Source organism: Dryobates pubescens, chromosome 2 (genome assembly GCF_014839835.1).
Source record: "Dryobates pubescens isolate bDryPub1 chromosome 2, bDryPub1.pri, whole genome shotgun sequence".
NCBI classification, from domain to species: Eukaryota; Metazoa; Chordata; class Aves; order Piciformes; family Picidae; genus Dryobates; species Dryobates pubescens.
Genome location: NC_071613.1, coordinates 48,916,972 through 48,944,167, shown reverse-complemented (window position 1 = coordinate 48,944,167; position 27,196 = coordinate 48,916,972). Strand labels below are relative to the sequence as shown.

General features: G+C 40.1%; 1 protein-coding gene across 1 annotated transcript in view; it reads left to right on the top strand.

Annotated features, from left to right (window-relative positions):
* Positions 1-27,196, top strand: part of TMEM163 (transmembrane protein 163) — a 104,925-nt gene that overhangs the window by 61,271 nt on the left and 16,458 nt on the right. The window contains exons 3-5 of the mRNA XM_054177006.1: positions 767-810; positions 1,943-2,034; positions 19,475-19,571. Of these exons, the coding sequence (XP_054032981.1) occupies positions 767-810; positions 1,943-2,034; positions 19,475-19,571 (233 nt within the window). The remainder of the gene's footprint in view (positions 1-766; positions 811-1,942; positions 2,035-19,474; positions 19,572-27,196) is intronic.

Here is a 27,196-nt window from a genome sequence, read left to right as displayed (position 1 = left end):
CTTCCCTGGTATTCTGGGCTAATAAAAGGTAATTTTCCCTGCACAGCACCTCTTTGATTTGGGAACTGTAAGATGATAGAATTAGTGTGCATGGAGTAAAAACAGATTTATTTATACATTTATTTATTTATTAAGATATGAGCCCATAAAGTGAAGCCTTGTTCATGGGGTTTGGGGGTTTTTTTGGAGGCAATATGCAGTCAAAATCAGAGCTGGTCAAAATGTTTCCTGCACATGCTTTTTGCATTGGAAGTCACTTGTGATGGAATTTGAAGCATTTCTTAGGGCTGTGTGAATTAACCTCAGACCTCTTTATCAAAAAGATGTCAGTCGAGTCTGGATGCGCCTGCATAGTTTTCTGTCAGCTTCTTCAGGTGGGCTTTTGTGCCTAGCTGGAGCAAGGAGTACTTTGAGACGTGTAATCTCTACTGAGCGTTTGCAATTGGGGTTTCAATATACTTTTTCTCAAAACCATGTCTGAAATGCAGAATGTTTATAAACAGATGTTTCTGTATGCTGCACTAAGGTCTGCTCCATTACGGTTTTGGAAGAAAGATAAGCATCTCCTGAGTGACCTAAGCATTTTCTGCAGCACAAGGCCTTTCTTGTAGACTTTATTAAAGTGAGAGTCAAGTCAGTCTAGTGGGAACTGTCTGAAACTAGGCCCATGCATTGAAACTAGTTTTGTAGCTCACTGACAAGAGAAGAAGAAAGGACATAAAAAAACTATTTATAGTAATTCTGAATAATATTTTCTTTCCTTTAGCTGTCTCCGTAATGAGATACAGTGCATCATCATTTGGATTTGCTGTAAGTAGAGATACAATTTAATGCTCTCTACTGTTTTGGGGGGCTTTTTCTGAATGTGAAAATATTTTTTTTTTTAAATTTTTATTTTAAGTTCATAGTGAGGTGTGTAGAGTCAATGATGGATAAGAAAAATATTGTTAAGTCATACCTGGGAAAGGATAATAAAGATATTTTCATCATCCTTTTTTAGTTTCTGATTACAAGTGAATGTCAAATCACTGGAGTTAATATCAATACTTACATCGTGTTATTGACAGATACTATCCCCTATGTGTGGTTTTCTTCTACAAAGTCCCCCACCCTAATCAGTTCTATTGCTGAACTTGAGCGAGATTCTGAAGTTCCCTTCAGAACTCTGCATGACTGTTTTCCTATTGCAGTCTATGGTAAAATTCCTCTTGATTTCAGGATGATGGCTTTCTTCTCTAGTAGTTGCTGTGACTTTACTGATTAGTGGCAGAACAAAGAATTCCCAACAAGCAACAAAATGACTAATTTCAAGTGATTGGTCTGTTGCTTTCAAATATGAAGGTGAGATTGGTTCCATAGAAAGTTTGACTTAAGGAGGAAAGTTCTTACAGTGGGACAAGCGTTGTGTTGTTACCAAACATCATGTCTTCATTAACTAGAAATACAATCGTGGCAATTTTGCTGATGATACAGTATAATATGAAATCTGGATACAATGGGATTTAGAAGAAAAAGATTTGCTTTCTGTGAAATAAAACTTACTGCAGAGAATTAGTGACTTTGCAGGAAAAAGGGGTACTTCACAGATGTTTTCAAACACTTTTTAAAAGTCTTTGCATAAGAATCATGTTAGTATTTTAACTCTTGTGATGCCACAGTGGCAGATTGTGTTAGCTGTTGGGTTTTTTCCTTCTCTGGATGTGATGGATTATGAATAAAAAGTTTTTAATCCCTTGATTGACTTCCTGAGCTCTGAAGTGTATCATTGTGCTGTAATAACATGACAAAAATATGAAGATCAATTAATAACTGTAAAACCTGCTTTCATTAAAATGATTTATTTGAAGCTGCTCTGCCTGTGCAGCAGGGACAGCAAATGCATTACTATTAGTACAGGACACATGTAATGGCTCACAAAACAATTTACTCTTATCTCTTTCAGTTTGATGCTACCCTGGATGTTTTGTCTTCGGCGATAGTTTTGTGGCGTTACAGCAACGCAGCTGCTGTGCATTCTGCACACAGGGAGTACATGTAAGTACATTTAATTACTTTTGGCTTTAGCAGAGGCCTGCAGAGTTTTAGCTGTCAAACTGTGATGCTACAGAATCCAGAGCTGTGACAAAAAACATGTCATCAAGTATTCTTTCCTTCTGCCAACTGACTGTTTGGTCCCAAACTGTTTTCGTTTCCTTAGGCAAACCTCCCTTTGATTGTGATTTTCAGTTTCTTTTTAGCCAAGATAGTAACTGTTAGAACTTTGTGGGTTTTCCATTTTTAACCCCCTTTCTTTTTATCTTTTTTTTCCTTGCAGCATCTCTATTGAATAAGCTATATTTGCAATCTGTAATGGGCTTGTAAATCTTTTCTTTTACATCTGACTCCATTATTTTTACTAGAGCATGGTTTTAAAATGGATGCTTCCTGTAGCAAGAATGGAATACGAACCCCTTCTCTTTGAATGTAAATCACTTCAATTTATAGTGGTACTATTAGAAGTTGGGATTACAGAACATCTGAGAAGATTGAGTGGTATAATAGCATTTATAACTGCTGTACAAAGAAAGAGATAGGCACACTTTATTATAGAACTATTGCTGTTTTGGTAGGTAAGAGTATATCAATACTTGCATGTCTTTCTTGTGGGAAAAAAATACATGCTTACAAAGTAAAAACATTGAATGCTTGCTGTATAAGTCCTATGGAAAAAAGTAATTAATTTGTAGTAAAGTATTAATTACAGTAGAAATTATATTATGCATCATTGTGCAGCACTTCTATTGGCAATGCATGTGGTAGCTGAGAAGATCAGGTGGGGGTTCGCTCAAGAATTGTTCCACCTGGTGCACAAAGAGTGGTTTAACCTCCTACTCAAATTCTGGATACATTTAGGTGGAGAATGGCAGTACATTTATCTGCTTTGGTTCTGTCCTGTGCTGCCATTGCTAGCAGTATCCCATCTGGCTTGTTTGAAGATAGTTCAGCTATCCTGTGGAACAGACTGTAATTTTACAATAAAGAGGAATAAGGCATTTTTTATTCTGAAACACCGCTAATGAACTCCCTTCTGTTAGAAGGAAAGCCAGGTAAAACCAAACATTTATGTATCTGTTAGGATCAAGTACATAAATAAAAGCCTCATAGAGTGGACTACAACTTTTCTTCATAGTCCCTTCCTAAAAACTAAGCAAAAAGTAAGCAGTAACTCAGACGCATGTAACACGTTGCCAGAGCTGCAAGTTCATTCTTGACAGTGTTCCATTCATAAGAGATTGGAATAAAAGGCCATAGGAGATTAATGTGGCATTGATTCATAAAAATGAATTCTGTAGTATGTGATTAAAATTAGTCCTCCTGTACAAATTTGGAGATCTAACCAGCCATTTCCTGAGAATTTTGCTTTTGTGGGTGCCCACAGAGATCCCTGTCAACATTCAATTAACATATTTTTGAAATCTCCTTCTGTTGAGCTTTTTCAAGTAAACCTTGTGAATCAGTTTATAGAGCAAATAAATCCCAATACAAAAGAGGAATCAACATACCCCTGTGGCTAAGCCAGTAAAGTGAACAAGCAAAGTAGCAAACATGTTTTCCTGCTTTTTATGCTCATTTTTAATTTGCTTTCCTATACTCCCTCTGCTTTACGTCAGGCTAAATTAAGTCAATGAATTACTTGCCATGCCCTCTAGTTGCAGACAGCTAAGGTTACAGGATGAGATCAGTACAGAGTGAAGGAATGTTACCATATGCTGGGAATGTGAATCACTTGAGAGGCAGTCTGCTTATCTCTCCATTTCTAGAATTAAAAGGAGAGTCATCATAGTACCGACAACCTGAGAAATGGTCCTGTCTCTTAAGGCAATTCTTACTGTGTCAGATTTTTGAGGGAGGCACATTTCTAATTTCCTGTTGTGTTTAATCAGTCTCTTGCTTGAAAGACTGCATGTAATTATTTTTTCCTTTACCTCTGGGAAAATGTTGTATGACACCTCCTAGCTGCTTATCTTTGTACCTTATGTGCCTACAACTGCACCTGGTCTTTCAGAGTCCTTGTCTTTGTGTGCCAGTCCCTCTGTGGGGAAGTGTGCTCTTGGACTTCTGGGTGGTTTGGTGCAAATTAATGTGGGTGCTGAGGTCATTCTCTGCATTATTCCTGTCTCTGTATGCCAGCCATCTGGGTTTCTGCAAAACCACATTACTACTGTTTCCCAGAGTAAGGTGTGCCAGAGTGACTTCAGTTTGGTTCTTGATTTGTGGATCTTTTATTGATTTAAATATTACATTGGTCTGTATATCCGAACATATCTGAAAATAACCTGAGTTCCGTGGCAAAGACCAAGTGAAGTTGCCAGCTAATTATGTATTGCAAATTTATACCACTTCCTGCTTCAGAAACTTTACAGCACGAGATTGGTCCAAAATCCTGTTGAAATCAGTGGAAAAAGCCTCTTATGGAAGGGCAGTGTTAGATCCAGTCCTGTCTGTTGGATGTTGTTGAGAGAGAACTTAAAGATAGGATGAAAAAGAAAACCCCAGAAAAAGACACACAGAATACAGCCTGACTCATGATGTGCTGTGAATTAAATTTGTAGAATGAAATGCAAAGATGAAAAAGAACTGCATAATCTTAGTTAACATGTAGCCATATGGAAGTTAGAGGTGCAGCATTTCATGGGCTGGTACTCAGAATGAACAGTACAAAACTGCCTGCTGTGCCAAGCTCTGCTAAGCTGAACCAGTGGGTTTCCATTTGACTTCAGGGGAATTATAGTGCTGAAAGTTTGTAGCTAGCATGAAAATTTGATGAATTTAACTCAGTTTAATGGGTTCCAATTTACTAGATGATTTGATTTGCCTCATTTTCTGAGGCAAAATGAGAAGGTACTTTTTCAGTGTACATGTGACCAGAGTTATCCAATGTAAATATTGTTCCTCATGGTGGTTCACATGTAGCACCTGCAAAATATATTTGAACTTACCTCTGCCATTTGCCCTTCTTGAAAATCTAAAGCTGGTAGACTTTTCAAGTGTTTTACTGATGAGAATTTTTCTTAAGTCATTGTGGAAAAAATATATCTGGTTATGTTCAAGGTGTATCTTAAATGATGATGGAATCTTAAATGATGATGATGGAATTTTAATACTTTTTATTTTGTAAGCATACCAAATGGCTTTGAAAAATATAATTAATATCCACCAAGATCAGGTATAAACCACTCTATCGTAGTAGACCATATGAGACTCTGCTTGATTCTGCCTAATTAGCTCATTACTGAGAGAATATGTAGGAGTGGGATGAATATTTGATGTGTTTATTGCTGGTACTTTTGGGGTAGTTTCACACTTCACCATCTTTCTGTTTGTTTTGGCAGTCAAAGAAAAATAGGCAGAAGCAGGCTACTACATTTTCATGTATTTTAGAAGAGTGGCTGAAGTAGGTCTTGAGGGAATGCAAGAATTGGGATACCTGGGAAGAGTCAGAGTACATAGTTCATGAGTGCTTGATTTGCTCAGTGTGGTCTGCTGGACTGTAGGTTAATGTGCATGAAATTCAGAAATGCTGAACAAATCAACAAAGCAATGATAAAGAAACACAAGAAAGAAAAATCTTGGGAAATAATTTTGAATCTCAACAAAAAGGGAAAAAATAACTGCAAAAAAGGAAATTGTCCAATTCCCTGTTTTTCTTCGTAAGAGGAGGTGCTGAGAGAAGGGACTGCTCTGATGTAGCTGATAAACTGTAAGCATATAGTAGACCTGCTGCCTGTGAAGCTTAGGACAGGTTATTGCTTCATGGTAAGAATTTTGTGCAGTGCTATGTCATGCTGGGGTTGGCAGGCACTTCTGGAGGTCATCAGTCAAACCCCCCTGCTCAAGGCAGAATTGATTAGAGCAGGTTGTGATGTTAAAGGTCTGAATCCAATCTTCTCTTTTGTCACTTGAACATTGAATGATCACTGAGCCAGTCAAAATGCACAAAGAACGGTCCCCAGTCCTGCTCTCCATAACCAATGTACAATACTCTTGAATATTCTGCCTTTTAGTAAACCTTTAGCAATGTAATGTTATTCAGCTGCTGGAGCAAATGTAAATGCTGGTGAAGGAAAAACCTGGTAAATAGCAGTAGAAGTAATTTCTTAGTAGAAGACTGAAGCTTTAGGGACCTGGAAGGATGTCTCCTGAGAGTTTGAACTAGTAGCTAGCTATACAGCCATTGGGCAGCTGTTTGATCTGTTGAATTCAAGAATGAAGAACTTGGAATGGAGAAAGTGAGAAATACCACTTAACAAAGAAAGACTGAGAAAAGAGTAACAAACCTCAGGCACACATCCATATAAAAAAACTGTAAAAGATGGAACTTGATGTATAGTTGTTTGGAAATGGCTCCAAACTGTGAACTAAAGAAACATCTCTTGTTTGATTCCTTCTGCTCAGGAAAACAGGACCTCGCTCACAGCAAGTTAATAGAGTTAGTTGCCAGCCTGCTCAGGTCAAATGGAGTAAATGAAGCATTGCCACTTCTTAGGCTGTGGCGATGTCACCATTGTTACATGCAGAGCTACAATCCTGCCTTTCTGTGTAATGCAGCATGGAACTGAGTATCTGCTTATGCCCATAAGGTTCCATTGCTTACAGAATTTTTTTGATTACTGGGTTTTGTTTCAGCACTGCAAAAGCTAACTCCTTACAGCATATTTAACATAGCAATTCCTGACAGTTGCAGCTGGTGTTTATTATATATTATTTTGTTGATGGTACCAAGTATACTGAATACTGAAAGTTAAATCCTGTGTTTCCCAAGAACCAGTCTGTCAAAATCTTTCTTAACCCAGTGCCAGAGTAAATGAGAAACCTTACTCATAATGAGCTTGCTGATTAAAGCCAAGAGCAGAAAACTCACATTTCTTTCACTGCTACATATTTTATTTCCTTCCCTTTTTCTGTTTTTTATTACATATGTCAGATTGCAACTATTCCATCCTTTACTACTGTAGCAAGGAAATTAAATTGTATCATGGGCAAATAGTTTCTAATGTACTCATGGCGCTCTATGTTGCCATGGCATGATACATAATGAATGCACATATGTCTCTCTCTCTTTTTTCTTTTATTGTTGGAGGTGTCATCCAACACATTGGCTGTAATACTGCAATAACAAAAATCAGACAGGGTCTGCTGTGTGGCAGACAAGGGTTACAGCTCTCTGTTGTACCTCCACCTGCAGCTGATAAAGCTTTTTGCCGGGAGAAAATATTCATTCCTGTCCTTTGTGGGGCAGGAGAGGAGAAGAGGAGCCTGAGAGGAGATCTTACTGCTTTCTACAATTACTGAAAAGATGTTGTATTACTGAGGTGGGTGATGGTCTCTTCTCCCCAGTAACAATAGGCAATAGGGTGAGAGCAAATGGTCTCAAGTTGCACCAGGGGAGGTTTAAACTGGATATTAGGAAAAATTTCTGTGCTTTTGGTAAAGAAATCTGGTCAAGCATTGGAACAGTCTCCCCAGGGAGGTGGTTAAATCACCATCCCTGGAGGTGTTCAAAAATATGTAGACATAGCACTCTGGGACATGGTTGAGTGGGCATGGTGGTGTTAGGTTGATGGACTTGAGGTCTTTTCCAACCTGATTCTATGATTCTAGTGTGCTTTTTCTTTATGGATAAGAGACATTTCACCTGCAACAGAAGGTGGCTTCACTTATCTCTGCCTGTGTATTTATTTTGAATATCTTTTCTTGTATTATGCAAGGTTTAAAACCAATGTGTGCTAGGTTTAAAAACAATTGTGAAGGTCTTGCAATTTTTGCAGCTTTTTGCAATTAGACTTTATTTAGAAACTTTGCTGTGTGTCTGTAACTTAACTGTAATCACAGTGTATCATACCTCAGCTGGTGTAGCTGGATTTGTTGCTGTCAGAATGCTGAACCTATTGGCCAAATGAAAAAGGTCTGCCCTGTGCATTTGATTCTTAAGAGGCTCGTAAATTGTGGGGAGAGTGAACTGGTGTTCTATTTTGACATCCAGAAAAGCACAACCGTGAGAGCTTTATCCAAGAACTTCTCATTTAGTTTGAGCTAAAAGAAGTTTCTAAGAAAGATACTTGACTACTAATCAGGGACAGAGTAAATAGGAAAACTGACTCATAATTAGAATGATGGATGCAACAATTAGAATATCTCTTACATCCTTCACCATAGTACCCCTTTCTTTAATTAAGTTTGATGATAAATATGTAAATTTTATTTGTAATCTCTGTGTGTATGTGTCTATCTCCCCTTTGTTGCTTTATCACTATCCTGTGCAGATTCTGTAAAGGGCCATCACTGTTGCTACCTCCTGCAGAACCACATCTGCTGGTAAAGGAGTTGGGCATGTCTGTGTAGTTGTGGGACAGACATGGGATGTAAGTGTAATGTGGGTGAGTCTGTGTGAAGACTTACTGAGTCTTGCTTTCCTAATGAGAAAATGTGATAATAGATAAGACAGAGTGAGCCTCAGCTTCCAAAGTAATGGTAATCCTTATATCTTGCTTGCTTATGTCTAAGTGATACCACCCAGGACTATGTGTCCCCCAGGGTTTGATCTTGGGAAGCCTTACAGCAGTGTTATTGAATATATGTGTATTGCATTCAGTATAGGGATTGTGACTTCTTGCACCCAAAACTTAAAAGAGTTGGAAACCACTTTTTATTGGAGGAAATGGCTGTCATATAGCCAGGGTAGGTCTGGCTCTTCTTTCTTCTCCCTAGGTTCAAATAAGAGAATATACTGATCTATTTGGCTGCAGCAGATACTCTCTCTTTGTTCACAGAATGAATCCCCTTAATTTTCAGTATTAGTAATGTGTCTAAATTTTCATGTGCGAATTGGCTCTGCTCTACTGGTTAGCCTGACTAAATGAGCACTATCTATTTAGGAGGTGTTGAATGAAAATAATCCTCTCAATTCAGACCCAACATATCAGTCACGTTGGAGAGAAACCCTGCAGATAATTTTATCTATGCCATATATACAAAAGAGATTTGAAGCACAGATGGCAAAATCCACACCTACCCACAGTTCAGGGCAAACCTCTGTGGCTGGAGGAAAAACTTTTGTGATGAGTGAATGGAATAGCTAAGTGATCTGGAAAAATGTCAAATGCATGGAGATAGACTACAAACTGCAAATAGCTAAGAACTTAGCTCTGCAGTTCTTGTTTAGTTCTCAGCTACCACGAGTTGGTCCTCACGTGGGACATGACTGTCTCTCACACCTAGTGGTGAACAGTTCAGAGTTTGCAAAGTAAGTGTTCACTTATGCTTGGATATCTGCCTTATAGGAGGAGAAATACAGTTTCTTTGCAGCCACACTGAAAATTGCTAAACATTCTTTCTTCTAAAATATTTAGCCTAAATACTCCATCCAGGGACAGTGCTAGACACAGTCCTAGAGGCTGACTTATTAAACTGTATCATTTCTCCCTATTCAGCAAAAGTGAAGCAATCATAAACTTTGCTCTTACCCAGACACAAATGCATATATGCATACACTTATGCATGCATGCACACAAAATCCACACATAGCATTTACATTAAATATGAAATAGCAAACACATATATTTATACATTCTAAAATCTGTTTCTAAAAATGTGGCATCTGTAGACTTGGCAGTGATTTTACTGGAGCCAGATTTAAAATCTATTTAATTTTCCTTTTACTTCTGTACTAGCTGATTAGGCAGTATTTGTGTATATTGCCTAGTATTTACACACACACAGACAGATATATATAAAATCTGAGATATGGTAGTGTTGTGTTCTGGAGTTTGATGATCACCATAAAGCCTTCTGAGAACTTCTGAAATACTTTTTTTTTTTTTTCATTTCCACCTTCAGGAGAATGACAGAATCTCTAGAGGATCACCTGCTACAAGGCTAGGACCTGTGATCAGCTCTTCACAAGCTGGGAGGGTGGTTACAAGTCAGGTGTACCATATGTGCAACTGTGCAGACCAGGAAATAGAAAATAGGTCATAAGAGTTTTCAGCATCTCTCAGCTGTAGTAATGCCTTTGCTTTTAATGGCAGATATTTACTACCTTGAGAAACAAATTATTTATGGCACTGTTGCCCCAGTTCAGCTGCAGGATTTCAAAGGCTGTAAATACCCTGTTCTGCAGTGACTAGTTGAACTCCTGAAGGCAATAAAAGTTTTAGAAGGCCTATAACATTTTCACCATGAAATGGATCCCTAGCATAGATAATCTGAGTCTCAGATAGAAACACCATTTCACACACACACAGATTGCATTGGGTTGGAAGGGACCTTCAAAGGTCATCTTGTCCAACTCCCCTGCAGTGAACAGGGACACCTCATTGCCCTCTACAACTACCTGAAAGGTGGTTGTAGCCAGGAAGGGGTTGGTCCCAGGCAACCAGCACCAGAACAAGGGGACGCAGTCTCAAGCTGCACCAGGGGAGGTTTAGATTCGAGGTGAAGAGAAAGTTCTTCACCGAGCGAGTCGTTCGTCATTGGGATGTGCTGCCCAGGGAGGTGGTGGAGTCACCGTCCCTGGAGGTGTTCAAGAGGAGATTGGATGTGGCACTTGGTGCCATGGTCTAGTCATGAGGTCTGTGGAGGCAGGTTGGACTCGATGATCTTTGAGGTCTCTTCCAACCTTAGTTATACTGTGATACTGTGATACCTCTGGCTAGATGAGGCTGGCCTGTGCCACGTCAAGTCTGATCTTGAATGTCTCTACAGAGAGGGCTGCAACCACATCCCTGGGCAACCTGCTCCACTATTTTACTGCTCTCATTATGAAGAACTTCCTCCTTGTGTCTAACCTAAGTGTACCCTGCTCCAGTTTCAAGCCATTGCTCCTCTTTCTGTCATCACAAGCCCTTCTAAGATGTCCTTCCCCAGCCTTCCTGTAGGTCCCCTTCAGATACTGAAATGTAGCTATAGGGTCTCCATGGAGCCTTCTCTTCTCCAGACTGAACAGCCCTAATTTTTTCAGCCTGTTTTGCTCCATGTTCTTTAAGTGGTTAGACCATGTATATTTTTAAATATAATAATTGTGGAATTGGCTTTCAATGAAAATGTTGACTATTGCTTGAAGTATCTTTATTTTGTAATTATTTTTTTTAACAGTGAGAAAAAGGAGTAGCAGTTGAAGGTAGATTATGGGACATGTGCAATGAACAGTGAGCCCACTTTGTTCTTTTCAAAGTGAATTTTAAAGTGACTATTCCCTCTTCATCCAGCAAAAGCAGGTGCAAGTACTCCAAACAGCTGTGTTAGTGAGCAGCTGCATTGTAATTTCAGTGCCTCTTTTTAAAACAATGGGCAGCAGAGCTGTACATGTATCATGGTGAGCAGCAGACTGAATAGACCCTTTTCTGCCACAGAAGTACAATACCCAGCCAGACAATACCCAGCCAGAGGTTTCACTGCCACCTGCCTTGCTGTGTCTGGAGTGTGTGCAGGACTGGTTGTTCCTTATTTGTAGGCGGAACTTCCTATGTTCCAGTTTGTGTCCATTGTCCTGTGTCCTGTCACTGGGCACTACTGAAAAAAGTCTGGCCCCATCTCTTGACCCCTACCCTTTAGGTATTAATAAACATTGATAAGATCCTCTTTGTCTTCTTGTCTTCAGGCTAAACAGCCCCAGGTCTCAGCCTTTCGTTATAAGAGAAGTGCTCCAGTCCCCTCATCATTTTTATGGCCCTCCAGTGTTTCCCGGTCTCTCCTGAGCTGGATATCTCACAATTTGACGCAGTCGTCTGGATGTGGCCTTGCTAGAGCAAAACAAAGACCTCCCTCAACCTGCTGGTCACAGTCTCCTTAATGCACCTCAGGATACCATTGGCCTTCTCGGCCACAAGAGAGCATTGCTGGCTCATAGTGAGCTTGTCCACCAGGACTCCCAGGTTCCTGGAGCTGTCCCATAGGGTTATTCCTCACCAGAGGCAGAATCCTACACTTGCCCTTGTTGAACTTCGTGTAGTTCCCCTCTGTCCAAACTGTCCAGGTGTTACACCATGTGACTTTCCCTGAACGATTCCATGCCTGACACTCATGCTGTCTACCCACTAATGCTAAAATCCTTTCTAATCATAGGGAAACAGAAATTAGCACATTGATGCTTTCCATTAACTACTCTTATAATGTAATTGTTTTTCTTGCCTGGACTTCAGATGTTTTAGTGGGTTTATTGAGAGATTAAATTCTGTATCCATCATAAAATTGATTTACTCAGCTTTCCTGAAGAAGCTCACATTACTCATGGGCCTACAGCTCATATTGCTCTTTTTGGCCTGCAGCTCATTTTAATGCTAAGTTACAGTTCCTCGCAAAGTAATAGTTTTAACACTACCTCTTCACTTCAGTGGTGAAAACAGCCTGTAGAGATTTTAACGTTTCCTTTTCTGTGGGCTATTAGGAGCCATTAGTGCTGACAGACCTTGACAGAGCCTGCAGAGATAAAGGGTTTGTGAATAAAAATTCATAAGATCATAGGATAATTCCGGTTGGAAGGAGCCTCAGGAGGTCTCTAGCCCAGGCTCAAAGCAGAGTCAGCTGTGACATCAGAATAGGTTACTCAGAAATTTATCCAGTCAGGTCTTGAAAACTTAGAAGGATGGAGACTCTGAAACTTTCTGGGGAAACTCTTCCACTATTGCCACAGTGGAAAACTAATTTCTCTGAGAAAAACATACATTCTTAACAGCCAAGAAAGTACAAAATGCAAATAAACTCGAGTAAGCTGGCTCTGGGGAAGTAACAGAATTTTATGTAGGAATTAGGAGTATTATCTTCTATTTATCATAACTGCCAGAGAATTGGGTGAGGATTTGAAACTTGTTTTGATGGCAGCATTGCCAATGTGAGAAAACAATTTCAACTTCAAGACTATTAATACAAACTCTAGTGGTTTATAATGACTTTTCTCACACTTCTCTTGTCACTTTTACCTCTTTAGCTCTGCTGAAAATATGAAAATATTTTCCATGAATAAGGTAAGCAATGTTTTCAGTGAATAAGTAATCATACAAGAATGAAATATTTTACAGTGAGTGAGAACAATCATTTGCAGGAACAACCTTCCCAAGGATGTGATAGAGTCCTCCTTGTGGGAGGCTTGCAAGGTGTACTTGGACAGGTGCTAGATAATCTCATCTAGGCTCCCTTTCCCATGAAGGGCTGGACCAGATGGTTTTTGGAGGTTCTTTCCAACCTGGGCTGTTCTGAGGTGCTGTGAGGAGTTTCTTTACACTGGTAAAAGTAGTAAAAAAATACATAACCCATGTAATCCAAATAGCTCAGCTTAGGTACAGCAATGAATAAAATGCACAATATTTGCAAGAAGGATAGGTTTTGAACGTGGCATTTTAGATGCATTGTATGTTAATGAAACTGGGAAGTAATTAGACTGCTACTGTCAGTCTTGTTTTGTTCCACATGGTGTCATCAAATTTCAGGGACTGTTTTAATGAACTTGAAGTGTGGTGATAAAATTATTTGCGTGGTCTAACAGGCATACGACCAAGTACGCGAGACCCCTTCCCCCCTCTCCACTGCCATAAAACAACTGTCTCTTGTGAGCTGCCAGGAAAAGTTCCCACATTTTTGCACACTGTGTTTGCATGCATCACTCTTTTTTATTTATTTTCTTTTAAATTCTTGATTGGGTGGCTCCACCTTTGTTGCATGTGAGAGCAGATTGACTTGACAAGAGTAGTTACCAACAGCTTCATTACAGACCATTGTTCTTACTCACTTTCTGTTTTCCATTTGCCAGAAAGAGAGCAGGATGATCATTAAGCAGTGGCTGTTTTACAGAAGTCAGGTGATGTGAGGAGAACTGTTGTTGGTCATTGCTATGTAGCTTACCCCAGATCTCTTCTGAGGCAGTATATACAGCAGAGCTTGTCACTGGGGGTGTATTTATAACTTTATTGTCTATTAATAAAAACAAACACCAAAAACAAACCAAAGAAAAAAGAAAAAGTTACAAAAGAAGCAGCTGAGAGTCTAAATCTGCAGTCTTACTTCAGGCTGACTGCTGCTTACGTGGAAGTGCAATACTTTTGGCTGGAATGGGTCAATTCAGGTAAAGAATATTCACTGTGGCGAGAGCTGTGCTAAAGGTAAAATTGCTTTATTACATTGAAGATGAATCACCACAGAGATCTCAGTGAGGTTAGCTTTTAGTTCTGTGGTGGAAATACTGCAGAATTTGCCTTATCACTACCTAGAGGGAATCATAACAAAGAATTACAAATAAAAGACAGGATTAAAGATAAATCCATGAATTAGAAGACTGTACTAGATCTAAATTAATTTAATAATTTGACTTTTTCTGCTTAGGAAATTAATTTTGTATTAAAGGGGAAAAAAATTAACTTACTAATAGCAGTTTGAAAACTGATGGTTTGTGGAGAGGGACCCCCCCTGAAACGCAGTAGTTTTCATAGGTAATTGCTTAAAAGCCACTAATGTATGCAAAGTAGCAAATCTTTGATGAAGGGAAAGCCTGTCACGTGCTTACAGTGACATTTCCTTTTCTGGTCTCTTTATGAGTTGTGAGAATTTGTCATCGAGATGAAGAATTTTGTCTGGTAGAGTTCCTTAGAGGGAATGTGTTATGGAGAAGATGAGGTGGCAGCTGTACATCACGCAGTACACTTAACTGATCTTATTTTGATAGATGTGAGTGTAAATATCCAGGACTGGTGTAAATCAAAATGGGTATTTATAGGGTTCTATAAATACAAATGGGTTGCATATGGCTTGTAGTACTGCTTTCAGAAAAATGTCTTTTGGAAGTTGTCAGGTTGTAGCACACCCAGAACCAAGCTTAAGATGAGAGACATGACTTTAGTTTTTAGGATTTAGGCATACTCACATTTCTGCATTCTGCTACAAGTGAACTAGCAGGAACTGAAGCTCAAAAGCTGCATAAACTCTTCAGCAGTTTTGAAAGTCCAAGTGATTTCATTCTCCATGCCTGAGGCTGCAGTACAGCTGAATGAACAGTATGTTTCATTTCTGACAAAGTTACCTTGAAAAGCTGACAAAATTGATGAGTTAATTTTTTAATGCAATGAATTATTCTGTATCTTATGGATTTTAAGACAGGTATATTGCATCAAAAACACATCAAGAAGTGTCTTCAGCAGATCATGATCTGCTGCCAAGACCAACAGCAAACTAAGGAAGATGGGGTGGTTTCACTGTTAAAATCATATCATTGAATTCTATTTAGCAACAACTTAATGATAGTTTTAATTACTCTTGCATTCCAGGTGCCATTGCTCTGAGAACAAAAAATCCTTTGGAAGTCTGAGCTTGAGCTGACTAAAAGTTGATTATAGCCTGGATATCAGAGAGATGCTGTCACCTTGTCCTTTCTGAGTTAGTCTATTATTCTTTAACTAGACTGAATTGTGAAAGGTTTCAGAAAGCATACTGCTTCTGAAAGTCCAATCATGCCTTTTCATTATATTTTAATATGTTTTGACTAAATTGTCTCTCTGCCTCTTTCCGCTTAGAAGAAATACATGGAACTGAGGGAGGTTTCAGATTCAAGTACTCTTCATTAGATCTTTTCTGTTGCCTATCAAAACTGTAATTGATTATTTTCTGTTATATATCAATTATATCTCTATTATCAATTATATCTCTGATATAAATATCTCTAATGATATTTATTGTGAAGCTCATATGCTAACTCACATAGAAATGGCTGCAATGTAAGTATGTGATCTGAAGTAATTGCTAGAGGTTTGCGCCAGGGGAGGTTCAGGCTGGATGTTAGAAAAAAGTTCTATACAGAAAGAGTGATTGCACATTGGAATGGGCTGCCTGGGGAGGTGGTGGAGTCGCCATCACTGGAGGTTTTTAGGAGAAGACTTGACAGGGTGCTTGGTGCCGTGGGTTAGTTGCTTGGGCGGTGTTGGATTGGTTGATGGGTTGGACGCGATGATCTTGAAGGTCTCTTCCAAACTGGTTTATTCTATGTATTCTATTTATTCTATGTAAGTGCTGTTGGTGGCGTATAATATGTGATGTGTTCTTCATGGATGTTGCTGGACAGAGTGTACCCTCATCTCTTAGCAAGAAGGCACTGATGTTCTGGAATATGAGGGTATTATGGGGACCACCAGTTGCTCCAGAGTATCAGAATTCTTGACAGTGACAGTGGGGAACCTGGAGACTCAAGAGCATTTATTACACTGTAGTGATGACTCCAAGCCAGGGGTATCTGTAAAATCCTCACTAGATTTTCAGTCACTCCTCACTTCTGTCTAGCTCCTCTTCCATTAATTTTCATGGGTACGTCTGAGTTGTCTGGAACTTGTTTAGAAATGACAGTTGGCTCATCTAATTTAATTGAATGTTATTAATGAAATTGCATTTGCCAACCACTTTGGCAGTAGCACCCTTCATGTGCAGTTGGAAACACTAGTTACCAAGCAGTGGAGTAATTGTTAGCAGATGGAAGTTAGCAGGCTTGTATTAAAGTTTTTGCTGTCTAGCGGCTTGAAATAAATCAAGCTTAAAATAATCAATTGCAATTTATTTATTATGTACTACTGTTAAAATTTCAGATTTTATTTTTGAGGGTTTCTTGTTTTGTACATTTGTTGTGGAATTTTGTGTGATTTTTGATCTAGATAAATTATTTTTCTGCCAAATGAGAGTGAAAGAAGACACCATGCAGTATTTTGTTCTACTGGCTTTGCAGACAAATCGATACACACAAGAAGACAAGAAATGTGTGGTGTTGCACTTAAAGAACTATGCCATTACTCATGAATTTTGCATGGCTATGGATTCTAAAAGCCAGCATATAAAGGAGAAGCTAGACTTGCTAAATATGATGACTGAATGCTGATTCAAACCTCAGACTGCATTTCTGTCTGCTATTAATAGCCTTGTCACCGTTATTAACATCTTCCTTTCTTCTTTCTACTTTTAGCCATTTCTGGTTAAGTAGGTGTATGGCAATTCTTTTGACACAGTAAAATTGATCTGGGATATAAGAGAAGCAGCTCAAGGTTGCTGAAATTGTTTCTTACTTTCTGGCATAGGCAAAATGTTTGCCATTAGGCTTTGGTGGTGGCAGAGTTTACAGAGATATCCCAGGCTCTCCAACATATGCAAGAACTGAATCCAGCCAATGCGAGCTGATGCTGCTTTGCTCTCTTCTCTGTCTCACAGTTGTGGTATTCAACAATACATATTGGCACAAGGAAGTTTGGTCTGTTGTTTCCAACTCACTGATTTGTGGCTTTGCTGATTTAGGCTTTTCTTTCAGTGTTGCTTTCAGGTGAAATGTCAGCATATTCTTGCATGAAGTGTATATATCTCATGTCAACCTGTCACTGGCTCAGCAAATGGCCTTAGGCAAGTCAGCCAGCTTTTGTGGGCCACTTTGTTGCCTAATGCCTGCAGATAAATGAGCAGAACTTATAGTGTATGTTTCTCTACCTTGTCCAAAAAAAAAAAAAGTAAAAATTAAAATTAATTACAATAGAAGAATTGTGGAGTATAATCTTATGTTATAGCCTTGCTAAGCATTAAAGAAGTAATACATAAAGGTGGTACTGAGAAGTTTTGAGTTTGACAAAGGAATCACACAGAGACAGATCGCTGTGTGTGCTTCATTCAGATAGGATGAAACTGCAAATCTCTGAAAAGAATCTGTTGAAGAACAGAGACCTGCTTCCAAATATGCCATGGAAAATGAAACATCTAGCTTTCAATCTGACTCATTCTTTTGGGGATATGAACTTTTCTCCCAACCATGTTACCATTTAATTATCACCTCTTGCTGTAGGATTGCACAGAATCCAGCCTGTGTTTCTTTCTCTATCACAGATGATGGGCCAGATTTTTGATCTTGTGTTTAAGTCTAGGAGAAGGACTCTAGAGTAATCAATCTCTCCCCTGCCTTTTCTGTTTGCTTTTTACAACAGGTTCTTTTTAACATAACAAGAACAAAGGCTGTGCTGCAATTTATTACAAAGGAGTTAAAAATCTCTCTTAAAATCAGCGTGGCAGAATTTTGCCTACCTGAGGCGAGTTCCTCATCTCCCGTACCACTCCATGCTCTACCTTGGCTATACTCTGTAGAAGGGCAGCCCCTTTACTGAGAACTTGTCTGTAGGATTATGTGGATTGTCCACAGCATGTTTTAGTGATGCTTGTGTTAGGAAATAAAACCAGATACTTGCCTGTGCCACTGCTGCAGCTGTGTCTTCTGACCTAGCCAGAGCAATGCCAGTTCAACTGCAGTCTCTAGATTGAGCTTGATGTGAACATTACATGTGCTGCCAACCACCAGATGGCCTGATGTCTGAGCTGTTGAAAATAGCAGCATGCTACTGGAATAATTATAGCATCCATAAACTGAGCTAACAGATAGGTACCAATGGATGATTTACAAACAAAGGAAATTGACTTTTGAGGAAAAAAAATGTACCTATAGATATCACTTGCTAACTATTTCATACTTTAAACATTAAAATTGCTCTTACAATATATCTATAGTAATATAATTTTATATGAGGAGCTATTAGTAAAATTGTATTATGGATATATCAGTAATGTAAGATATTGCCTATTGTTGTTTGTGTAGAGGAAATCAAAGCCTTATATCCTGTAGTATTTCATGGCAAAAGGAAGTCCATCAATCTGTTTCTTGGAACAAAACCAACAGCTTGCGTTTTTACCGTGGTTCTGGGTATGTGTTATTTGCTGTGTAAGCCTCATTGTGCCTTTGTCCTACTAAAAAAAAATAGTAATTGTCAATTATTCTTTTACTTTACCTACTTTTGCTCAAACCTTTTGTTTGCTTTTTATAATTCTGGGTTGTAAGCACTGTAAACACTGCAGAGCAGTAGTAGAGTCTAATTCTATATAGCACCTTGCCTGATGAGACCCCGATCCTTATTTAGGTATGGAGAGACCCTTAGATAGCCTATGAAGTGATACACCTAGCCTACTAGGGTTTTTTGGGGTTTGTGGTTTTTGGTTGGTTGATTTTTTTGGTGGGATCTGGGGAGGAAATAGGTGTTTCAGGTTCTGTTATGCTACTGACCAGATTTATCAAACATCTGTCCTGGTGTGGTAAAGAGAAGGAAGTTCTCTTGATTATTTCCAATGCAAAGTTGTAGGAACACAAACAGAAACAGACCTCTAGTGGACTCCGTGAGAAATCATCAGGAGCAATAGAGGTCTCTTCCTCTCTCACTCTGAAACATCATCTGGTCTGCCCTGTCTTCTGCCACATGTTCCAGGATTTAAGAACTGGGGAGGAACTGGACGGTTCTCTTAGTTCACTTCTTTAATTCAAACCTCTATCCATATCTCCTTAAGATACTTTTATCATTAATATTCTGTTGAGTGTCATCCTTCAGCAGTGGGAGAGTTGGCAACTCCAAATATGTTATAATGTGTTTACCTTTTTTTTTCTTCCCCCCAGAGCTTGTTGTATCTTGGGTGTCATATTCCTCCTGTCATCTATATGTATCGTGATCAAAGCCATCCATGACCTTGCGAAGAAAGTGCTTCCAGAAGTGGTAAGATGATGAAATGTCCTTTTCATTCCCTACACTGCCCCTGAGCCAAAGAAAGGCCGGCATCATCTTTCATCAGGTGCTGCTGAACTCAAAAAAGCTGTAGCAGGTGCATTTCCTGCCTGTCTGCACATACTAGTCCTGATTTTCGAGCAATACTTTTTCTTTATGTGATGGATTCTAGTCTTTATAGGTTTTTATAGGCTTGAGACCATCTCTTCTTCTCCCTGGTTACCTTTATGGGCCAAATCTTTCTCAGCATAATCACTTGAAGCTTTACGCAGGACTGTAAGAGTTCACTTACAGAGAGGAGGTCTCTCTGGGCTTAAGGAAATTGGTAGAATTTTATGAGGAGAATATTTCTGCAGTTTACTACTCCAGTGGGTTCAGTATTTTATTTTTAACGTGAAAAGAGTATTTTTGGATTATATTTTTTTTGTTTGTTTTCCAGCTCTTGCCTCCAATTCCAGAGCCATGTACGAGTAGCAGGAGTGAAACAGGTGAGGGGAGCATGCTGGGGGAAAGAGCTGGCTTTTCAACAGGCTCATCATGGAGCATCACAAAGGGCATTACTCCTGCTCTCTGTTTGCTTTTGGTTATGAAAGCCAGCCCCTACTTGGCCTACAGAGCAGCTCTTCCCAGCAGCCCTTCTCTCAGCTCTGCTGTCCTATCCTGCTTGCTTCTTTTCAGTACTGGCTATTAACTTCCCTGAGCTCTACTCATCTAAAGCAGCTACTCACTAGAAGAGCCATTTGGCAATGGTTCCACTCCCAGAAGGATCTTGATAATGTGCTCAAAAACAACGGGGCCTCAGTTCAGTTCTTGCAGATAGCCTGACATGGACATTTTGTATGGAGCCTCCCTGAAGTTTGGTCTGTCTGTAAGTGAACACAGATTTTTGCACTGGGGCTTCCCCCTACCAAGTACTATTCCCAACACAACGCTAGAGAGAAACCTAAACTCCTTGATTTCAGGAGATGGAGGCAGAGCTGGAACCAGGAGATGGAGGCAGAGCTGGAAAAACCCCTCAAAACAGAATTGCAATTGTTAACAGTGTAGATAACCAACTGGGACTTGTGCTCTCATGAAAACTTCCAAGAAGCTGGGCAACTCCAGAAACCTAATTTAGTGGTTTAGGGAAATTTGGGTAAAGATGAGTAGCTTATCAAAAGCCCTTGGAATAATGCATGACTGGTTTGCAGCCAGGTGGATCGTGACCACAGGTGATTCATGCTCTCTTGCATTCTGCTTCTTTTTCAGTCTTCATAATTTACTGCCTCCTGAGCTCTGCCTGCATAGCAGCACATGTGGTTGTTCACCAGCCTGGTTCTGTCAAAATGATCTAGGTTAGCTTAAACACTTTTAATAGTCAGTTCCTAAACTCAACCAAAACATGTTGACAGAACTGGGTTAGGGAGTAAGTGGGGATGCCATTGTGCCAATAAAGCAAAAGGAGATCTTACTAACGGTGAAAAGAGGAGACCCTACAGTGATGTCCAACTAAATGACAACCTCTTATCTTGACTGTACCCAAACAGTGCATCTGGCTACAGCCTGACTCCTATTTAGTGAAAATAAAGAAATAAATAGTCTTGACTCTGTAATGCAGAAATAAATTCAGAAAGAAGGTTGCAATAATAATTAAAACACCCTTTTGGCGAATGTATGGTAGTGTAGACCAGATTAATTTGGATGTCTTAAGCTAATTCATTGTGGACAAATGCCTTAAGAATTCCAGCAGTAGGAACCAGGGTTTAAAAGGTGCCATATGCATATCATTCCTCCATCATTACAGGTATTGTCTACAGCTGAGGGTTCTGTTTCTTAGACAGGGAGAAATATCTCCTATTTCCAGCATCAAAGTTAGGAGCTGCAGGTATTTTGTACTTCCTTGTTTTTTATTCTTTCAATGCATTTACATCAGGAAAAAAATATTTAATTAGAGTTACAGAAAGGTATCCCTGAAGAGCAGATCCCATTACAAACATCCTGTAAGAATAGTTGGTACAAATCCCTTTTGTCACAAAATACCTTGGATTCAGATTTTGGTGTGCTAAAACTGTGTGGGGTACATCACAGTTAGGGTGGATACCGCTTACATTTGACACAGTATCAGGGTAAACAGACAATTTTGTTCCTGTGACATGGGGCTGACTGCTTTCTCTCATTTGGGCACTCAGATACTATCAGCAGTTTGAAAGATGTATCCGGCAGGGCCTGGACTGTGGCTGGCTAGTGGCAGGGGTAAAAGCCACATACACATGCAAAGGATTTGCAGACCTTGCTATTCTGCCTGGAAAGTGGGTTAGAACAAGGGATGACAAAAGATGGTGCTTCTGTTCAGTATGCCTTAAATGACATGGCAAGGATTCTCATTTCAAAGTCTCAGTACATCTCACTGTGGGAAACTGATTCAGTAAGGGTTGCTTGATGTGAAGTATCTCAGTGTAAACTGAGGATCACACAGCAAAATGAGGAGAGACCAGCATTACTGCTGCAGCGCGTGGCCAGTGAGGTATTCTGCTTAAGAGCTGCTATGTTAAAAATAGTTGGGGGAATGGATGTTAATAGAAAACTTTTCAGTGGTTCCTGCTGTGCCTGAATCTGATGCTGGTTTTCTATTTGTGTAATGCTCCTCTAGCTGCTCTGTGTCTCAGCAGAAATAGCTATTCTTCCCGGTTGTTTGGGTCTTGGCTGATGGAGTATGTCCTCAGCTAATCTGCAGCTGCCCAGGCAGTGTCATTAGCATCTTAGCAGAGTGAAAATCTGCTCAAATGAATTCAATAAGGGGCAGGGGGTTCTGCCTCTACACTTGTATCTAGGGTACTGTCTTGTACTTCCTGGACCACCAATGAACCAATTGATAAGATGAAGGTGACAGTCTCTTTTTGGTAGTGCCCAGTAACAGGACAAGGATCAGCAGGTATAAGCTGGAATACAGGAAGCTCCACCTCAACATGAGGAGAAATTTCTTTACTGTGAGAGTGACAGAGCACTGGAGCAGGCTGCCCAGAGAGGCTGTGGAGTCTCCTTCTCTGGAGACTTTCAAAACCTTCTTGGATGCATTCCCGTGTAACTTGTCCTAGGTGATCTTGCTTTGGCAGGGTGGTTGGACTACATGATGTCTAGAGGGCCCTTCCAACACCTAACATTCTGTGATTCTATGTTTCTATGATAATAACACTAATGTCTGTAATACCTTGCCATGTAATATAGCTATGATGTATGGACATACATGGAAAAATAATAGAACCACATTTTCTGCTAATGGCTTTTTGCATAGCAGTGAAGTAATCAATCCTCCATTGAAATAATGACCTGAAATAATTTCCAATGGCGATTTCTGGGATTTTATATATATATATATTATGTTATTATGATGGCAAGGAAGTATCCCTGTACTTTGAGCAATAACAGAACACTAAGACCAAGGAAAGGTAGTGTAACTCTACTGGTGTCCCCAGCTGGTAAAAAAACAGGGTGAAGAGCTGTGTGCTAGATGGAGAGGATGCAAGCTTCAACATAATTTTCACATGTGAGTCATAGTCGCATGATTTTTTTGGTACAGTTTACATCTTTATTAATCTTTCTTGAAGCAAAGGTCATTGAAGGTGTGGGTACTTTTCAAAGCATCTTGTGACATTTTAAATGTGTGACTTCAGTTTTATGAGAGATAATGGGGCTGAAACCCAACTGGAAAATGCTGCTCTTGGTGTTCAGATGCTGAAGCTAGTATTGTCAGTCTCAAAGACTGTTAGCGGGGGACTCAAGATCAATGTAATGTTAATGCAGAGCAGCAGGACTGACTGCATTGCTCTCAGAGCTGTAAAATCTCTTTTTCCATCTTAATTTGTGGTAAACTTCTGTGACTTTGTCAGAGTTCAAAATTGGGAACAGTTGTAATTTCTCTGAGTTCATTTTAATTTGTTCTATGTTTTGGAGAAAGAAGTATGATACAGACAAGTTTAATTTAAGGTATGAAACAGATAAAGCTAGACTAGACTAGACTAGACCAGGTTGGAAGAGACCTTCAAGATCATCGCATCCAACCTATCATCCAACACCATCTAATCAACTAAACCGTGCAACCCAGCACCCCATCAAGTCTCCTCCTAGGCACCTCCAATGATGATGACTACACAACCTCCCCAGACAGCCCATTCCAATGGCCAATCACTCTCTCTATGAAGAACTTCTTCCTAACATCCAGCCTAAACCTCCCTTGGTGCAGCTTGAGGCTGTGTCCTCTTGTTCTGGTGCTGGTTGCCTGGGAGAAGAGACCAACCCCCGCCTGTCTACAACCTCCCTTCAGGTAGTTGTAGAGGGCAATAAGGTCTCCCCTGAGCCTCCTCTTCTCCAGCCTAAGCAACCCCAGCTCCTAAAATCCTAAAAGCATAATAATTTCTGAATAGTTCTGGATCAATTACGCAAGGCTCATTTACACAGATTTTCTTATGTGGATATTCTGAACAGGAACCTGGACTATTGTTGTCATTTCATACAGTGATTTCAGCAGCATGCCTGACAATCCTCACCAAGATTCAGAGAACCAAAAGGAGAATGACAAATCTGAATGTTAATGGCATTTCCAGATCAGCTACCCTATTCTATGAGGGGCTTAAATGTCCAGGGTTTCTTGTTAGACTGCAGAGAGGAGCTGCTTAATTTACAGGACAGGAGCTCAGGTTTAGCTGAGTCAGGCATTTTTCAGTCACCTATTTGAATTATCTTTTATTCCATGCCAAATGTAATTTTTTGTTCTGACACTGAATGGCAGTGTTTCTGATCTGCACTGGCAGAGAAGAGAGGACAATTAGTGCTCCTCCTTTCCCCCCACATCTTCATACTACTTCTGCTTTTATTTTATGCTTGTTGTTTGGTTTACCTCTCTATGTTAAGTTGAATTAAAATTATAGGTACTGTATGTCAGTGCATGTGCCTTCTGCACAGGCCATGTTTTTTATAGTTCTTTTGAACACTTCAGAACTTTGGGAAACACAGAAATGGTATAATCCTCCTTCTGGTATAGCACAGTATCACCAAGGTTGGAAGAGACCTCAAAGATCATTGAGTCCAACCTGTCACCACAGACCTCATGACTAGACCATGGCACCAAGTGCCACGTCCAATCCCCTCTTGAACCTCTCCAGGGATGGTGACTCCACCACTTCCCTGGGCAGCACATTCCAATGACAAATGACTCTCTCGGTGAAGAACTTTCTCCTCACCTCGAGCCTAATCTTCCTTCTGGCTCCTTTGCTTCATGTGCCAAGGACTAGTTCACTTTGAATTAGCCTACAGAGCAGGATACAAGTGACTAGGTAATATGGACAAGTTTGATGGTATGGATTTGGAATTTTGACTCCTGATCTTGTCTGTGTTTTCGTTAGGTAACCGCCATGGCCAATGCTGGGTCATCACTGACTTTCCTCATACCTTTCTTTTTAGTCTTATGTCCATTTTCAGATGAATAAGCCTGAGGAGCCCGCAGGCTTCAAGGTCAAGCATCACCCAGGATTTGTACACTGTGTTCATTTTTGCAAATTAGTATTAAGCACTGAATTGGTATTTTTACAGAACTTCAGCTGCAGATTCCATCTCTTCAGCAGCAAGTTCAGAAACTGTCACTGTTAGGTAAACTGTGCACAGTACTTTATAGTATAATTAAACAGAAACCTACCCTGAAAAATGACATTCTGTGTCAGGAGAGTTGGACAGTGAATTAATTATGCACATAATATGGAATTCTATATTTGTATTAATTACAAATGTCTCACTATCATGGGGGAAAGTTTCTTTTCAAGTAATTGAGGTATATTTTAATCCTCAAGGTTCAAAGTACAATCCCTTGTACTAGCGTTTCAGTTTCACAGAGCAGTGTTTTCCAGCAGCTGATCTACAGAATTCTATTGCTTAGTGTGTTTTTAAATTCATTCTTCATGAAGTCTTGAATTACAGCATTGATGATGAGGTAGATGTAGAAGAAATATGGCAGCTGAAGGGATCTATTTGTCTCAGAAGTCTGGAAACTACCGATATGAATATATGCAGTGGGAATTGGTAGTGATTGCCCCCCATACCCCAATTTTAGGGCTTTGGGCATTACTTTTAGTGAGCATCATTTGGGTCTCTTGATTTTTGAACAAAGGAGAAAAATGATGAGAACAAAGCATTCATGTCCCTTCCAGAGAGGATCTGTCTGTCATGTAACCTGGCTTTGCATTTGCAGAGATGCTTTATTTTCCTTTGAAGGCAAACGTGTGGGGGCGTGTATGGAGCTGCAGCTTCTGCATGCATCAACACATACATGCAAGCCACTTGTGCTGTCAAGGTGTGACCTCCATTCTCATCTGCCTGAAAATATTTTTAATTAAAGCTTTCTTCTTTTATGACTTTAAAGATGTGATAACATTTTCCACTTGTCCTGGAACCTGTTAGTTTTGAAGGAATCTTACTGTTTCCTACTCTTATCATATAACTGCTTAGACATTTGTGTAAGGTTTCCTGTGAAACATAGGAGTGCCTATGCTGTAACACATCCAAGTGCCGGGTTCTGCACATTGGCCACAGCAACCCCATGCAGAGCTACAGGCTGGGGTCAGAGTGGCTGGAGAGCAGTCAGGCTGAGAGGGACCTGGGGGTGCTGGTCGACGGTAGACTGAACATGAGCCTGCAGTGTGCCCAGGCAGCTAAGAGGGCCAATGGCATCCTGGCCTGCATCAGGAACAGTGTGGCCAGCAGGAGCAGGGAGGTCATTCTGCCCCTGTACACTGCACTGGTTAGGCCGCACCTCGAGTACTGTGTCCAGTTCTGGGCCCCTCAGTTTAGGAAGGATGTTGACTTGCTGGAACGAGTCCAGAGAAGAGCAACAAAGTTGGTGAGGGGTTTGGAACATAAGCCCTACGAGGAGAGGCTGAGGGAGCTGGGGTTGCTTAGCCTGGAGAAGAGGAGACTCAGGGGTGACCTTATTACTCTCTACAACTACCTGAAGGGAGGTTGTAGACAGACGGATGTTGGTCTCTTCTCCCAGGCAAGCAGTACCAGAACAAGAGGACACAGTCTCAGGCTGCGCCAGGGGAGGTTCAGGCTGGATGTTAGAAAAAAGTTCTATACAGAAAGAGTGATTGCACATTGGAATGGGCTGCCTGGGGAGGTGGTGGAGTCGCCATCACTGGAGGTTTTTAGGAGAAGACTTGACAGGGTGCTTGGTGCCATGGGTTAGTTGTTTGGGTGGTGTTGGATTGGTTGATGGGTTGGACGCGATGATCTTGAAGGTCTCTTCCAACCTGGTTTATTCTATGTATTCTATGTATTCTATGATAGAAGTATGGAGCCCATACAGTGCTCCCAGCCCTTCCCAGGATCTTTGAGGGACACTGTCTTAGACTTGCCATGCATGTGCTCTGTGGTGGGTCTACCCCCCACATGTGTTTGCCATGAGGATTAACTGTGAACGTGATTGCACCTGGGAAACTTGAAAAAAATATAGAAAGATCACAAAATACCAAAAAAAAACCCATTCTTACACAAAAGAGAGGTATGCTATGTGGGAACCCTACAGCTACAAATTCCACCTCTTTCTGTGTTATTCTTCTATTATGGATATAGCTGTGAATTTATTGTATTAG